The sequence below is a fragment of the Oncorhynchus kisutch genome, linkage group LG17 (genome assembly GCF_002021735.2).
Source record: "Oncorhynchus kisutch isolate 150728-3 linkage group LG17, Okis_V2, whole genome shotgun sequence".
NCBI lineage: Eukaryota > Metazoa > Chordata > Actinopteri > Salmoniformes > Salmonidae > Oncorhynchus > Oncorhynchus kisutch.
The window spans coordinates 1,693,959-1,711,141 of NC_034190.2; the positions used below are offsets into that span (position 1 = coordinate 1,693,959).

Sequence of the window (17,183 nt, forward strand, 5' to 3'; positions counted from 1 at the left end):
TGGTTTTCTGATCACACCCGATACTGACTGGTTTTCTGATCACACCCGATACTGACTGGTTTTCTGGTCACACCCGATATTGACTGGTTTTCTGGTCACACCAGATACGGACTGGTTTTCTGGTAACACCAGATACTGACTGGTTTTCTGGTCACACCAGATACTGACTGGTTTTCTGGTCACACCAGATACTGACTGGTTTTCTGATCACACCAGATACTGACTGGTTTTCTGGTCACACCAGATACTGACTGGTTTTCTGATCCACTCCCCTAACTTTATTGTACCTGTGATCAACATGATGTATTTCTGTATTCCCAGTCACGTGAAATCCATAGATTAGGGACTAATGAATTCATTTAAAGTGACCGATTTCCTTATATTAATTTATATGTAACTCAGTAAAATAATTTAAAACTGTTGCAATTATATTATATATATTATATGTGTGTGTATTGGGGGCGGCAAGTAGCCTAGTGGTTAGAGCATTGGGCCAGCAACTGGGATCTGAACTTCCTGAGGGGTTGCCCACAGGTGGGGAGGGTAGGAAACAACACCTCCACTTCGCTGAACCTCAACACAACAACACAGGGGGCCCCACAAAACTGGGGCCCCGCGTACTCAGCCATAAGACTGCTGAACAATTAATATAAATCGCCACCGGACAATTTACATTACCCCCCCTTCCTTTTGTACACTGCTGCAACTCTGTTTATCATCTATAGTCACTTCGCCCCCACCTACATGTACAGATTACCTGAACTAACCTGTACCCCCGCACACTGACTCTGTACAGTAACACCCTGTATAAAGCCTCCACATTGACTCTGTACCTTAATACCCTGTATAGAGCCTCCACATTGACTATGTACCTTAATACCCTGTATATAGCCTCCACATTGACTCTGTACCTTAATACCCTGTATATAGCCTCCACATTGACTATGTACCTTAATACCCTGTATATAGCCTCCACATTGACTCTGTACCAGTACCCCCTGTATATAGCCTTCACATTGACTCTGTACAGTAACACCCTGTATAAAGCCTCCACATAGACTCTGTACTGGTACCCCCTGGATGTAGTCTCCACATTGACTCTGTACTGGTACCACCTGTATATAGCCTCCACATTGACTCTGTACTGTAACACCCTGTATATAGCCTCGGTACCGTAACACCCTGTATATAGTCTCCACATTGACTCTGTACCGTAACACCCTGTATATAGCCTCCACATTGACTCTGTACCGTAACACCCTGTATAGAGCCTCGACATTGACTCTGTACCGGTACCCCCTGTATATAGCCTCCACATTGACTCTGTACCGTAAAACCCTGTATAGAGCCTCCAAATTGACTCTGTACCGTAACACCCTGTATAGAGCCTCGACATTGACTCTGTACCGTAACACCCTGTATAGAGCCTCCACATTGACTCTGTACCGTAACACCCTGTATATAGCCTCCACATTGACTCTGTACCGTAACACCCTGTATAGAGCCTCCACATTGACTCTGTACCGTAATACCCTGTATAGAGCCTCCACATTGACTCTGTACCGGTACCCCCTGTATATAGTCTCCACATTGACTCTGTACCGGTACCCCCTGTATATAGCCTCCACATTGACTCTGTACCGGTACCCCCTGTATATAGCCTCCACATTGACTCTGTACCGGTCACCCTGTATATAGCCTCCACATTGACTCTGTACCGGTACCCCCTGTATATAGCCTCCACATTGACTCTGGACCGGTACCCCCTATATATAGCCTCCACATTGACTCTGTACCGGTACCCCCTGTATATAGCCTCCACATTGACTCTGTACCGGTACCCCCTGTATATAGCCTCCACATTGACTCTGTACCAGTACCCCCTGTATATAGCCTCCACATTGACTCTGTACCGGTACCCCCTGTATATAGCCTCCACATTGAATCTGTACCGTAACACCCTGTATATAGCCTCCACATTGACTCTGTACCAGTACCCCCTGTATATAGCCTCCACATTGACTCTGTACCAGTACCCCCTGTATATAGCCTCCACATTGACTCTGTACCTGGGTCTACTACACCTGTTGTATTCAGCATTTCACTGTAAGGTCTACTGCACCTGTTGTATTCAGCATTTCACTGTGAGGTCTACCTACACCTGTTGTATTCAGCATTTCACTGTGAGGTCTACACCTGTTGTATTCAGAATTTCACTCTAAGGTCTACTACACCTGTTGTATTCAGCATTTCACGGTGAGGTCTACACCTGTTGTATTCAGCATTTCACTGTGAGGTCTACCTACACCTGTTGTATTCAGCATTTCACTGTAAGGTCTACTACACCTGTTGTATTCAGCATTTCACTGTAAGGTCTACTACACCTGTTGTATTCAGCATTTCACTGTGAGGTCTACACCTGTTGTATTCAGAATTTCACTGTAAGGTCTACTACACCTGTTGTATTCAGCATTTCACTGTAAGGTCTACTACACCTGTTGTATTCAGCATTTCACTGTGAGGTCTACACCTGTTGTATTCAGAATTTCACTGTAAGGTCTACTACACCTGTTGTATTCAGCATTTCACTGTAAGGTCTACTACACCTGTTGTATTCAGCATTTCACTGTGAGGTCTACTACACCTGTTGTATTCAGCATTTCACTGTAAGGTCTACTACACCTGTTGTAATAAGCATTTCACTGTGAGGTCTACACCTGTTGTATTCAGAATTTCACTGTAAGGTCTACTACACCTGTTGTATTCAGCATTTCACTGTGAGGTCTACACCTGTTGTATTCAGAATTTCACTGTGAGGTCTACCTACACCTGTTGTATTCAGCATTTCACTGTAAGGTCTACTACACCTGTTGTATTCAGCATTTCACTGTAAGGTCTACTACACCTGTTGTATTCAGCATTTCACTGTAAGGTCTACTACACCTGTTGTATTCAGCATTTCACTGTGAGGTCTACCTACACCTGTTGTATTCAGCATTTCACTGTGAGGTCTACACCTGTTGTATTCAGCATTTCACTGTAAGGTCTACTACACCTGTTGTATTCAGCATTTCACGGTGAGGTCTACACCTGTTGTATTCAGCATTTCACTGTACGGTCTACTACACCTGTTGTATTCAGCATTTCACTGTAAGGTTTACTACACCTGTTGTATTCAGCATTTCACTGTGAGGTCTACTACACCTGTTGTATTCAGCATTTCACTGTGAGGTCTACTACACCTGTTGTATTCAGCATTTCACTGTAAGGTCTACTACACCTGTTGTATTCAGCATTTCACTGTAAGGTCTACTACACCTGTTGTATTCAGCATTTCACTGTGAGGTCTACCTACACCTGTTGTATTCAGAATTTCACTCTAAGGTCTACTACACCTGTTGTATTCAGCATTTCACGGTGAGGTCTACACCTGTTGTATTCAGCATTTCACTGTGAGGTCTACCTACACCTGTTGTATTCAGCATTTCACTGTAAGGTCTACTACACCTGTTGTATTCAGCATTTCACTGTAAGGTCTACTACACCTGTTGTATTCAGCATTTCACTGTGAGGTCTACACCTGTTGTATTCAGAATTTCACTGTAAGGTCTACTACACCTGTTGTATTCAGCATTTCACTGTAAGGTCTACTACACCTGTTGTATTCAGCATTTCACTGTGAGGTCTACACCTGTTGTATTCAGAATTTCACTGTAAGGTCTACTACACCTGTTGTATTCAGCATTTCACTGTAAGGTCTACTACACCTGTTGTATTCAGCATTTCACTGTGAGGTCTACTACACCTGTTGTATTCAGCATTTCACTGTAAGGTCTACTACACCTGTTGTATTCAGCATTTCACTGTGAGGTCTACACCTGTTGTATTCAGAATTTCACTGTGAGGTCTACCTACACCTGTTGTATTCAGCATTTCACTGTAAGGTCTACTACACCTGTTGTATTCAGCATTTCACTGTGAGGTCTACACCTGTTGTATTCAGAATTTCACTGTAAGGTCTACTACACCTGTTGTATTCAGCATTTCACGGTGAGGTCTACCTACACCTGTTGTATTCAGCATTTCACTGTAAGGTCTACTACACCTGTTGTATTCAGCATTTCACTGTAAGGTCTAATACACCTGTTGTATTCAGCATTTCACTGTGAGGTCTACTACACCTGTTGTATTCAGCATTTCACTGTAAGGTCTACTACACCTGTTGTATTCAGCATTTCACTGTGAGGTCTACTACACCTGTTGTATTCAGCATTTCACTGTAAGGTCTACTACACCTGTTGTAATAAGCATTTCACTGTGAGGTCTACACCTGTTGTATTCAGAATTTCACTGTAAGGTCTACTACACCTGTTGTATTCAGCATTTCACTGTGAGGTCTACACCTGTTGTATTCAGAATTTCACTGTGAGGTCTACCTACACCTGTTGTATTCAGCATTTCACTGTAAGGTCTACTGCACCTGTTGTATTCAGCATTTCACTGTAAGGTCTACTACACCTGTTGTATTCAGCATTTCACTGTAAGGTCTACTACACCTGTTGTATTCAGCATTTCACTGTGAGGTCTACCTACACCTGTTGTATTCAGCATTTCACTGTGAGGTCTACACCTGTTGTATTCAGAATTTCACTGTAAGGTCTACTACACCTGTTGTATTCAGCATTTCACTGTAAGGTCTACTACACCTGTTGTATTCAGCATTTCACTGTGAGGTCTAGTACACCTGTTGTATTCAGCATTTCACTGTAAGGTCTACTACACCTGTTGTATTCAGCATTTCACTGTAAGGTCTACTACACCTGCTGTATTCAGCATTTCACTGTGAGGTCTACTACACCTGTTGTATTCAGCATTTCACTGTGAGGTCTACACCTGTTGTATTCAGCATTTCACTGTGAGGTCTACTACACCTGTTGTATTCAGCATTTCACTGTAAGCTCTACTACACCTGTTGTATTCAGCATTTCACTGTACGGTCTACTACACCTGTTGTATTCAGCATTTCACTGTAAGGTCTACCTACACCTGTTGTATTCAGCATTTCACTGTGAGGTCTACTACACCTGTTGTATTCAGAATTTCACTGTAAGGTCTACTACACCTGTTGTATTCATCATTTCACTGTAAGGTCTACTACACCTGTTGTATTCAGCATTTCACTGTACGGTCTACTACACCTGTTGTATTCATCATTTCACTGTGAGGTCTACACCTGTTGTATTCAGCATTTCACTGTAAGGTCTACCTACACCTGTTGTATTCAGCATTTCACTGTGAGGTCTACACCTGTTGTATTCAGCATTTCACTGTGAGGTCTCCCTACACCTGTTGTATTCAGCATTTCACTGTGAGGTCTACACCTGTTGTATTCAGCATTTCACGGTGAGGTCTACACCTGTTGTGTGCATGTGACAAATAAAGTTAGATTTTTACAATACAACTAACAGTTAGCAGTTTATCCCTGAGAGAGGGAGTACTACAATACTAGTAACAGTCAGCAGTTGTGGAGGCAACACACACACACACACAGATCAGAAAAAGTACAGCAACAGTCTACTTACAGTCAGCAGCAGTGAAGTTGGGCAGCGAGTCGTAACTCTTCTCTACGTTCATGATGTCCTGGAGGTAGAGGGAGGAGAGGGAAGAGAAGAGAGGGAGGTGGAGAGAGGGAGGGAAGATAAGGAAGAGAGGGAGGAAGAGAGGGTGAGGGGGGAAGAGAGGGAGAGGGGGGAAGAGAGGGAGAGGGGGGAAGAGAGGGAGAGGGGGGAAGAGAGGGAGAGGGGGGAAGAGAGGGAGAGGGGGGAAGAGAAGGAGAGGGGGGAAGAGAAGAGAGGGGGGAAGAGAGGGAGAGGGGGGAAGAGAAGGAGAGGGGGGAAGAGAAGAGAGGGGGGAAGAGAGGGAGAGGGGGGAAGAGAAGAGAAGAGAGGGGGGAAGAGAAGAGAGGGAGGAGAGGGAAGAGAAGAGGGAAGAGAAGAGAGGGAGGAGAGGGAAGAGAAGAGGGAAGAGAAGAGAGGGAGGAGAGGGAAGAGAAGAGGGAAGAGAAGAGAGGGAGGAGAAGAGGGAAGAGGAGAGAGGGAGGGAAGAGAAGGTGAGGGGGGAAGAGAGGGAGGAGAGGGAAGAGAAGAGGGAAGAGGAGAGAGGGAGGGAAGATAAGGAAGAGAGGGAGGAAGAGAGGGAGAGGGGGGAAGAGAGGGAAGAGGAGAGAGGGAGGGAAGATAACGAAGAGGGGGAAGAGAAGAGGGAAGAGAAGAGAGGGAGGTGGAGAGAGGGAGGAGAGGGAAGGGAAGAGAAGAGAGGGAGGGAAGATAAGGAAGAGAGGGGGGAAGAGAAGAGGGAAGAGGAGAGAGGGAGAGAAGATAAGGAAGAGAGGGGGGAAGAGAAGAGGGAAGAGGAGAGAGGGAGGGAAGATAAGGAAGAGAGGGGGGAAGAGAAGAGGGAAGAGAAGAGAGGGAGGGAAGATAAGGAAGAGAAGACAGGGAGGAAAGAGAAGGATGGAGAAATTATCGAGGGAAATGGGAGCAGCAAATGAAACCACTTTCTCTTCCTACACCATTTCCTCCTTCCCTGAGCCTTCATTAATCACCAAATATGTCCCGAATGGCACCCTATTCCCCATTTAGTGCACAGCTTTTGACCATGACTCTATGGCACCCTATCCCCCATTTAGTGCACTACTTTTGACCATGGCTCTATGGCACCCTATTAGTACCTCCATGATGCTGATATAGTAGGAGAAGGGGTGACTACAGAAGATATATTATATAGTATTATAGTACCTCCATGATGCTGATATAGTAGGAGAAGGGGTGACTACAGTAGATATATTATATAGTATTATAGTACCTCCATGATGCTGATATAGTAGGAGAAGGGGGTGATGCGAAGGCCTTTGACCATGATGTCTGACAGGTGGTAGGGGTAGAGCATCAGGTGATCTCGGCTGTACTTCAGCAGCTCCTCATAGTACTTCCTCTCATCCTTCCTCACGTGTCTCACTGGACAGACATGGGGGGAGAGGACAGACACACTCAGATCAGACAGGGACTGATAAGGACAGAGACAGTCAGATGTGGTAGGACAGACACTCAGATCAGATAGGGACAGGGCAGGACAGAGACACTCAGATCAGATAGGGACAGGACAGACACTCAGATCAGATAGGGACAGGGCAGGACAGAGACACTCAGATAGGGATAGGGCAGGACAGACACTCAGATCAGATAGGGACAGGGCAGGACAAAGACACTCATATCAGACAGGGACAGGACAGAGACACTCATATCAGATAGGGACAGGACAGAGACACTCATATCAGATAGGGACAGGACAGAGACACTCATATCAGATAGGGACAGGACAGACACTCATATCAGATAGGGACAGGACAGACACTCAGATCAGATAGGGACAGGACAGACACTCAGATCAGATAGGGACAGGACAGACACTCAGATCAGATAGGGACAGGACAGAGACACTCATATCAGATAGGGACAGGACAGAGACACTCATATCAGATAGGGACAGGGCTGGACAGACAATCAGATCAGATAGTGACAGGGCAGGACAGAGACACTCATATCAGATAGGGACAGGGCTGGACAGACAATCAGATCAGATAGTGACAGGGCAGGACAGAGACACTCAGATCAGATAGGGACAGGACAGAGACACTCAGATCAGATAGGGACAGGACAGACACTCAGATCAGATAGGGACAGGGCAGGACAGAGACACTCATATCAGATAGGGACAGGACAGACACTCAGATCAGATAGGGACAGGACAGAGACACTCATATCAGATAGGGACAGGGCAGGACAGAGACACTCAGATAAGATAGGGACAGGGCAGGACAGAGACACTCAGATCAGATAGGGACAGGGCAGGACAGAGACACTCAGATCAGATAGGGGCAGGACAGAGACACTCAGATCAGATAGGGACAGGACAGAGACACTCAGATCAGATAGGGACAGGGCAGGACAGAGACACTCAGATCAGATAGGGACAGGACAGGGACACTCAGATCAGATAGGGACAGGGCAGGACAGACACTCAGATCAGATAGGGACAGGGCAGAGACACTCATATCAGATAGGGACAGGACAGGACAGACACTCAGATCAGATAGGGACAGGGCAGGACAGAGACACTCAGATCAGATAGGGACAGGGCAGGACAGAGACACTCAGATCAGATAGGGACAGGGCAGAGACACTCATATCAGATAGGGACAGGGCAGGACAGAGACACTCAGATCAGATAGGGACAGGGCAGGACAGAGACACTCATATCAGATAGGGACAGGACAGACACTCAGATCAGATAGGGACAGGGCAGGACAGAGACACTCAGATCAGATAGGGACAGGGCAGAGACACTCATATCAGATAGGGACAGGGCAGGACAGAGACACTCAGATCAGATAGGGACAGGGCAGGACAGAGACACTCAGATCAGATAGGGACAGGACAGGACAGACACTCAGATCAGATAGGGACAGGGTAGGACAGAGACACTCAGATCAGATAGGGACAGGGTAGGACAGAGACACTCAGATCAGATAGGGACAGGGCAGGACAGAGACACTCAGATCAGATAGGGACAGGGCAAGACAGACCCTCATATCAGATAGGGACAGGGCAGGACAGAGACACTCAGATCAGATAGGGACAGGACAGACACTCAGATCAGATAGGGACAGGGCAGAGACAGACACTCAGATCAGATAGGGACAGGACAGACACTCATATCAGATAGGGACAGGACAGGACAGACACTCAGATCAGATAGGGACAGGGCAGGACAGAGACACTCAGATCAGATAGGGACAGGGCAGGACAGAGACACTCAGATCAGATAGGGACAGGGCAGAGACACTCATATCAGATAGGGACAGGGCAGGACAGAGACACTCAGATCAGATAGGGACAGGGCAGGACAGAGACACTCATATCAGATAGGGACAGGACAGACACTCAGATCAGATAGGGACAGGGCAGGACAGAGACACTCAGATCAGATAGGGACAGGGCAGAGACACTCATATCAGATAGGGACAGGGCAGGACAGAGACACTCAGATCAGATAGGGACAGGGCAGGACAGAGACACTCAGATCAGATAGGGACAGGGCAGGACAGAGACACTCAGATCAGATAGGGACAGGACAGGACAGACACTCAGATCAGATAGGGACAGGGTAGGACAGAGACACTCAGATCAGATAGGGACAGGGTAGGACAGAGACACTCAGATCAGATAGGGACAGGGCAGGACAGAGACACTCAGATCAGATAGGGACAGGGCAAGACAGACCCTCATATCAGATAGGGACAGGGCAGGACAGAGACACTCAGATCAGATAGGGACAGGACAGACACTCAGATCAGATAGGGACAGGGCAGAGACAGACACTCAGATCAGATAGGGACAGGACAGACACTCAGATCAGATAGGGACAGGACAGACACTCATATCAGATAGGGACAGGGCAGGGCAGAGACACTCATATCAGATAGGGACAGGACAGAGACACTCAGATCAGATAGGGACAGGACAGACACTCATATCAGATAGGGACAGGACAGACACTCATATCAGATAGGGACAGGACAGAGACACTCATATTAGATAGGGACAGGACAGGACAGACACTCAGATCAGATAGGGAAAGGGCAGGACAGAGACACTCAGATCAGATAGGGACAGGACAGGACAGACACTCATATCAGATAGGCAGTAGTGTTTCACCTGTTTCCCTGCAATGATTAAAATGGTTTAGAAAAACATTTTCGGGATGGTAAACTGTTACCAACAATCACCAAAATGAAAACTAGACAGGCAGGAAGAAATGTCATGGAATGGTTGATGGAATGGGCCCCAATGATTTAGGTATAATGTTTTAGTTACTCAGGTAGCATAAGCCATGGCAAAATGTGTCGAATTGCACTGCTGCAATGGGCAGGGTAGGGAAGCTGTGATTCAGAAAGAACAGACCGTGTATCCAGCATCTCAGAGCAAGAGTGTTGATCTTATTGACTGTGATCCAAAAGGCACAACTGATCTTAAAATCAGCACTCCGACTCCACAGATGCAGGTGTGTCCCACTATCAGTCCATCAGAACTACCCCTGTTCCTTTAAAGGTGTGTCCCACTATCAGTCCATCAGAACTACCCCTGTTCCTTTAAAGGTGTGTCCCACTATCAGAACTACCCCTGTTCCTTTAAAGGTGTGTCCCACTATCAGAACTACCCCTGTTCCTTTAAAGGTGTGTCCCACTATCAGAACTACCCCTGTTCCTTTAAAGGTGTGTCCCACTATCAGAACTACCCCTGTTCCCTTAAAGGTGTGTCCCACTATCAGAACTACCCCTGTTCCTTTAAAGGTGTGTCCCACTATCAGAACTACCCCTGTTCCTTTAAAGGTGTGTCCCACTATCAGAACTACCCCTGTTCCTTTAAAGGTGTGTCCCACTATCAGTCCATCAGAACTACCCCTGTTCCTTTAAAGGTGTGTCCCACTATCAGTCCATCAGAACTACCCCTGTTCCTTTAAAGGTGTGTCCCACTGTCAGAACTACCCCTGTTCCTTTAAAGGTGTGTCCCACTATCAGAACTATCCCTGTTCCTTTAAAGGTGTGTCCCACTATCAGTCCATCAGAACTACCCCTGTTCCTTTAAAGGTGTGTCCCACTATCAGAACTACCCCTGTTCCTTTAAAGGTGTGTCCCACTATCAGAACTATCCCTGTTCCTTTAAAGGTGTGTCCCACTGTCAGAACTACCCCTGTTCCTTTAAAGGTGTGTCCCACTATCAGTCCATCAGAACTACCCCTGTTCCTTTAAAGGTGTGTCCCACTATCAGAACTACCCCTGTTCCTTTAAAGGTGTGTCCCACTATCAGAACTACCCCTGTTCCTTTAAAGGTGTGTCCCACTATCAGTCCATCAGAACTACCCCTGTTCCTTTAAAGGTGTGTCCCACTATCAGAACTACCCCTGTTCCTTTAAAGGTGTGTCCCACTATCAGAACTATCCCTGTTCCTTTAAAGGTGTGTCCCACTATCAGAACTACCCCTGTTCCTTTAAAGGTGTGTCCCACTATCAGAACTATCCCTGTTCCTTTAAAGGTGTGTCCCACTATCAGAACTACCCCTGTTCCTTTAAAGGTGTGTCCCACTATCAGAACTACCCCTGTTCCTTTAAAGGTGTGTCCCACTATCAGTCCATCAGAAATACCCCTGTTCCTTTAAAAGGTGTGTCCCACTATCAGAACTACCCCTGTTCCTTTAAAGGTGTGTCCCACTGTCAGAACTACCCCTGTTCCTTTAAAGGTGTGTCCCACTATCAGTCCATCAGAACTACCCCTGTTCCTTTAAAGGTGTGTCCCACTATCAGTCCATCAGAACTACCCCTGTTCCTTTAAAGGTGTGTCCCACTGTCAGAACTACCCCTGTTCCTTTAAAGGTGTGTCCCACTATCAGAACTATCCCTGTTCCTTTAAAGGTGTGTCCCACTATCAGTCCATCAGAACTACCCCTGTTCCTTTAAAGGTGTGTCCCACTATCAGTCCATCAGAACTACCCCTGTTCCTTTAAAGGTGTGTCCCACTATCAGAACTACCCCTGTTCCTTTAAAGGTGTGTCCCACTATCAGAACTACCCCTGTTCCTTTAAAGGTGTGTCCCACTATCAGTCCATCAGAACTACCCCTGTTCCTTTAAAGGTGTGTCCCACTATCAGAACTACCCCTGTTCCTTTAAAGGTGTGTCCCACTATCAGAACTATCCCTGTTCCTTTAAAGGTGTGTCCCACTATCAGAACTACCCCTGTTCCTTTAAAGGTGTGTCCCACTATCAGAACTACCCCTGTTCCTTTAAAGGTGTGTCCCACTATCAGAACTACCCCTGTTCCTTTAAAGGTGTGTCCCACTATCAGAACTACCCCTGTTCCTTTAAAGGTGTGTCCCACTATCAGAACTACCCCTGTTCCTTTAAAGGTGTGTCCCACTATCAGTCCATCAGAACTACCCCTGTTCCTTTAAAGGTGTGTCCCACTATCAGTCCATCAGAACTACCCCTGTTCCTTTAAAGGTGTGTCCCACTATCAGAACTACCCCTGTTCCTTTAAAGGTGTGTCCCACTATCAGAACTACCCCTGTTCCTTTAAAGGTGTGTCCCACTATCAGTCCATCAGAACTACCCCTGTTCCTTTAAAGGTGTGTCCCACTATCAGAACTACCCCTGTTCCTTTAAAGGTGTGTCCCACTATCAGAACTATCCCTGTTCCTTTAAAGGTGTGTCCCACTATCAGAACTACCCCTGTTCCTTTAAAGGTGTGTCCCACTATCAGAACTACCCCTGTTCCTTTAAAGGTGTGTCCCACTATCAGAACTACCCCTGTTCCTTTAAAGGTGTGTCCCACTATCAGAACTACCCCTGTTCCTTTAAAGGTGTTTAAAGTGTTGTCTATATATATGTATATATAACCATGACGAGCAGTAGTTATATCTATATCTATAGCAGCATGATATGTGTATATATTTATATACTGTGGATTCGGAAAGTATTCAGACCCCTTGATTTTTCCACATTTTGTTAGGTTACGGCCTTATTCTAAAATAGATTTGATTTTATATTCCCTCCTCAATCTACACACAATTCCCCATAACGACAAAGCAAAAACAGGTTTCTATAATTCTTTGCTAAGTTATTAAAATTAAAAATTGGAAAGAACACATTTACAGAAGTATTAAGTGCCTTTACACAGTACTGTGTTGAAGCACCTTTGGCAGCGATTACAGCCTTGAGTTTTCGTAGGTATGACGCAACAAGCTTGGCACAGTCTCTGAATGTCTTTAAGTGGCCCAGCCAGACCACGGACTTGAATCCGATCGAACATCTCTGGAGAGACCTAATTAGCTGTGCAGCAACGCTCCCCTTCTAACCTGACAGAGCTTGAGAGGATCTACAGAGAAGAATGGGAGAAACTCCCCAAATACAGGTGTGCCAAGCTTGTCATACCCAAGAAGACTCCAGGCTGTAATCACTGCCAAAGGTGCTTCAACAAAATACTGAGTAAAGGGTCTGAATACTTCTGTAAATGTACTGAGTAAAGGGTCTGAATACTTCTGTAAATGTACTGAGTAAAGGGTCTGAATACTTCTGTAAATGCACTGAGTAAAGGGTCTGAATACTTCTGTAAATGTACTGAGTAAAGGGTCTGAATACTTCTGTAAATGTACTGAGTAAAGGGTCTGAATACTTCTGTAAATGTACTGAGTAAAGGGTCTGAATACTTCTGTAAATGTACTGAGTAAAGGGTCTGAATACTTCTGTAAATGTACTGAGTAAAGGGTCTGAATACTTCTGTAAATGTACTGAGTAAAGGGTCTGAATACTTCTGTAAATGTACTGAGTAAAGGGTCTGAATACTTCTGTAAATGTACTGAGTAAAGGGTCTGAATACTTCTGTAAATGTACTGAGTAAAGGGTCTGAATACTTCTGTAAATGTACTGAGTAAAGGGTCTGAATACTTCTGTAAATGTACTGAGTAAAGGGTCTGAATACTTCTGTAAATGTACTGAGTAAAGGGTCTGAATACTTCTGTAAATGTACTGAGTAAAGGGTCTGAATACTTCTGTAAATGTACTGAGTAAAGGGTCTGAATACTTCTGTAAATGTACTGAGTAAAGGGTCTGAATACTTCTGTAAATGTACTGAGTAAAGGGTCTGAATACTTCTGTAAATGTACTGAGTAAAGGGTCTGAATACTTCTGTAAATGTACTGAGTAAAGGGTCTGAATACTTCTGTAAATGTACTGAGTAAAGGGTCTGAATACTTCTGGAAATGTACTGAGTAAAGGGTCTGAATACTTCTGTAAATGTACTGAGTAAAGGGTCTGAATACTTCTGTAAATGTACTGAGTAAAGGGTCTGAATACTTCTGTAAATGTACTGAGTAAAGGGTCTGAATACTTCTGTAAATGTACTGAGTAAAGGGTCTGAATACTTCTGTAAATGTACTGAGTAAAGGGTCTGAATACTTCTGTAAATGTACTGAGTAAAGGGTCTGAATACTTCTGTAAATGTACTGAGTAAAGGGTCTGAATACTTCTGTAAATGTACTGAGTAAGGGTCTGAATACTTCTGTAAATGTACTGAGTAAAGGGTCTGAATACTTCTGTAAATGTACTGAGTAAAGGGTCTGAATACTTCTGTAAATGTACTGAGTAAAGGGTCTGAATACTTCTGTAAATGTACTGAGTAAAGGGTCTGAATACTTCTGTAAATGTACTGAGTAAAGGGTCTGAATACTTCTGTAAATGTACTGAGTAAAGGGTCTGAATACTTCTGTAAATGTACTGAGTAAAGGGTCTGAATACTTCTGTAAATGTACTGAGTAAAGGGTCTGAATACTTCTGTAAATGTACTGAGTAAAGGGTCTGAATACTTCTGTAAATGTACTGAGTAAAGGGTCTGAATACTTCTGTAAATGTACTGAGTAAAGGGTCTGAATACTTCTGTAAATGTACTGAGTAAAGGGTCTGAATACTTCTGTAAATGTACTGAGTAAAGGGTCTGAATACTTCTGTAAATGTACTGAGTAAAGGGTCTGAATACTTCTGTAAATGTACTGAGTAAAGGGTCTGAATACTGATGTAAATGTACTGAGTAAAGGGTCTGAATACTTCTGTAAATGTACTGAGTAAAGGGTCTGAATACTTCTGTAAATGTACTGAGTAAAGGGTCTGAATACTTCTGTAAATGTACTGAGTAAAGGGTCTGAATACTTCTGTAAATGTACTGAGTAAAGGGTCTGAATACTTCTGTAAATGTACTGAGTAAAGGGTCTGAATACTTCTGTAAATGTACTGAGTAAAGGGTCTGAATACTTCTGTAAATGTACTGAGTAAAGGGTCTGAATACTTCTGTAAATGTACTGAGTAAAGGGTCTGAATACTTCTGTAAATGTACTGAGTAAAGGGTCTGAATACTTCTGTAAATGTACTGAGTAAAGGGTCTGAATACTTCTGTAAATGTACTGAGTAAAGGGTCTGAATACTTCTGTAAATGTACTGAGTAAAGGGTCTGAATACTTCTGTAAATGTACTGAGTAAAGGGTCTGAATACTTCTGTAAATGTACTGAGTAAAGGGTCTGAATACTTCTGTAAATGTACTGAGTAAAGGGTCTGAATACTTCTGTAATGTACTGAGTAAAGGGTCTGAATACTTCTGTAAATGTACTGAGTAAAGGGTCTGAATACTTCTGTAAATGTACTGAGTAAAGGGTCTGAATACTTCTGTAAATGTACTGAGTAAAGGGTCTGAATACTTCTGTAAATGTACTGAGTAAAGGGTCTGAATACTTCTGTAAATGTACTGAGTAAAGGGTCTGAATACTTCTGTAAATGTACTGAGTAAAGGGTCTGAATACTTCTGTAAATGTACTGAGTAAAGGGTCTGAATACTTCTGTAAATGTACTGAGTAAAGGGTCTGAATACTTCTGTAAATGTACTGAGTAAAGGGTCTGAATACTTCTGTAAATGTACTGAGTAAAGGGTCTGAATACTTCTGTAAATGTACTGAGTAAAGGGTCTGAATACTTCTGTAAATGTACTGAGTAAAGGGTCTGAATACTTCTGTAAATGTACTGAGTAAAGGGTCTGAATACTTCTGTAAATGTACTGAGTAAAGGGTCTGAATACTTCTGTAAATGTACTGAGTAAAGGGTCTGAATACTTCTGTAAATGTACTGAGTAAAGGGTCTGAATACTTCTGTAAATGTACTGAGTAAAGGGTCTGAATACTTCTGTAAATGTACTGAGTAAAGGGTCTGAATACTTCTGTAAATGTACTGAGTAAAGGGTCTGAATACTTCTGTAAATGTACTGAGTAAAGGGTCTGAATACTTCTGTAAATGTACTGAGTAAAGGGTCTGAATACTTCTGTAAATGTACTGAGTAAGGGTCTGAATACTTCTGTAAATGTACTGAGTAAAGGGTCTGAATACTTCTGTAAATGTACTGAGTAAAGGGTCTGAATACTTCTGTAAATGTACTGAGTAAAGGGTCTGAATACTTCTGTAAATGTACTGAGTAAAGGGTCTGAATACTTCTGTAAATGTACTGAGTAAAGGGTCTGAATACTTATCTTCTGTAAATGTACTGAGTAAAGGGTCTGAATACTTATCTTCTGTAAATGTACTGAGTAAAGGGTCTGAATACTTCTGTAAATGTACTGAGTAAAGGGTCTGAATACTTATCTTCTGTAAATGTACTGAGTAAAGGGTCTGAATACTTCTGTAAATGTACTGAGTAAAGGGTCTGAATACTTATCTTCTGTAAATGTACTGAGTAAAGGGTCTGAATACTTATCTTCTGTAAATGTACTGAGTAAAGGGTCTGAATACTTCTGTAAATGTACTGAGTAAAGGGTCTGAATACTTCTGTAAATGTACTGAGTAAAGGGTCTGAATACTTCTGTAAATGTACTGAGTAAAGGGTCTGAATACTTCTGTAAATGTAAGTTCAGTTTGTTTTATATACAGAAGCAGAAATGTCAACAACAAAATAATTGCATTGTCATTATGGAGTAGTGTGATGTCATTATGGAGTAGTGTGATGTCATTATGGAGTATTGTGATGTCATTATGGAGTATTGTGTGTAGATTGAGGAGGGGAAAAAATTATGCTAATCAATTTTAGAATATGGCTGTAACGTAATAAAATGTGGAAAAAGTCAAGGGGTCTGAATACTTTCCTAATGCACTGAATATATTTATATTCCTATCTCTGACAATGCTCGTTATATTTCTTAATATTTTTTTGTATATATTTTGGATTATGTGTGTATTGTTTTATTCTTATTGCGAGGTATTACTGTTGCAGCTAGAAACACAAGAATGTTGATGCTCCTGCGATAACAATTGCAAAACTGTGTACGTGACCAATAAACTTTGATTTGAGGCCTGGGTCTATGGACCGTTAGTATTGGCCTACCAGACAATAACAGATGATTTCAGATACATGTCAATGTAATAATGCATTTATACCGAGCAATACATAATTTATGATTGGTTATAATTGAAAGGATATAAGTGTATGGGATATGAGCCTGTGCTCGCACTGAAAAATGGGGTGGATATTATAGTCTACGG

General features: G+C 43.4%; 1 protein-coding gene across 4 annotated transcripts in view; it reads right to left on the bottom strand.

Annotated features, from left to right (window-relative positions):
- Window positions 1-17,183, bottom strand: part of LOC109886244 (protein FAM91A1) — a 115,687-nt gene that overhangs the window by 95,352 nt on the left and 3,152 nt on the right. For 3 of the 4 annotated variants that reach the window (XM_031794998.1, XM_031795000.1, XM_031794999.1), the window contains 2 exons: window positions 6,865-7,016; window positions 5,583-5,640 (listed from right to left, as the gene is read on the bottom strand). In XM_031794998.1, the coding sequence (XP_031650858.1) occupies window positions 5,583-5,640; window positions 6,865-7,016 (210 nt within the window). Of the gene's footprint in view, window positions 1-5,582; window positions 5,641-6,730; window positions 6,756-6,864; window positions 7,017-17,183 lie in introns of those variants that run through there. The other variant, XM_031795001.1, reaches the window with a different exon arrangement.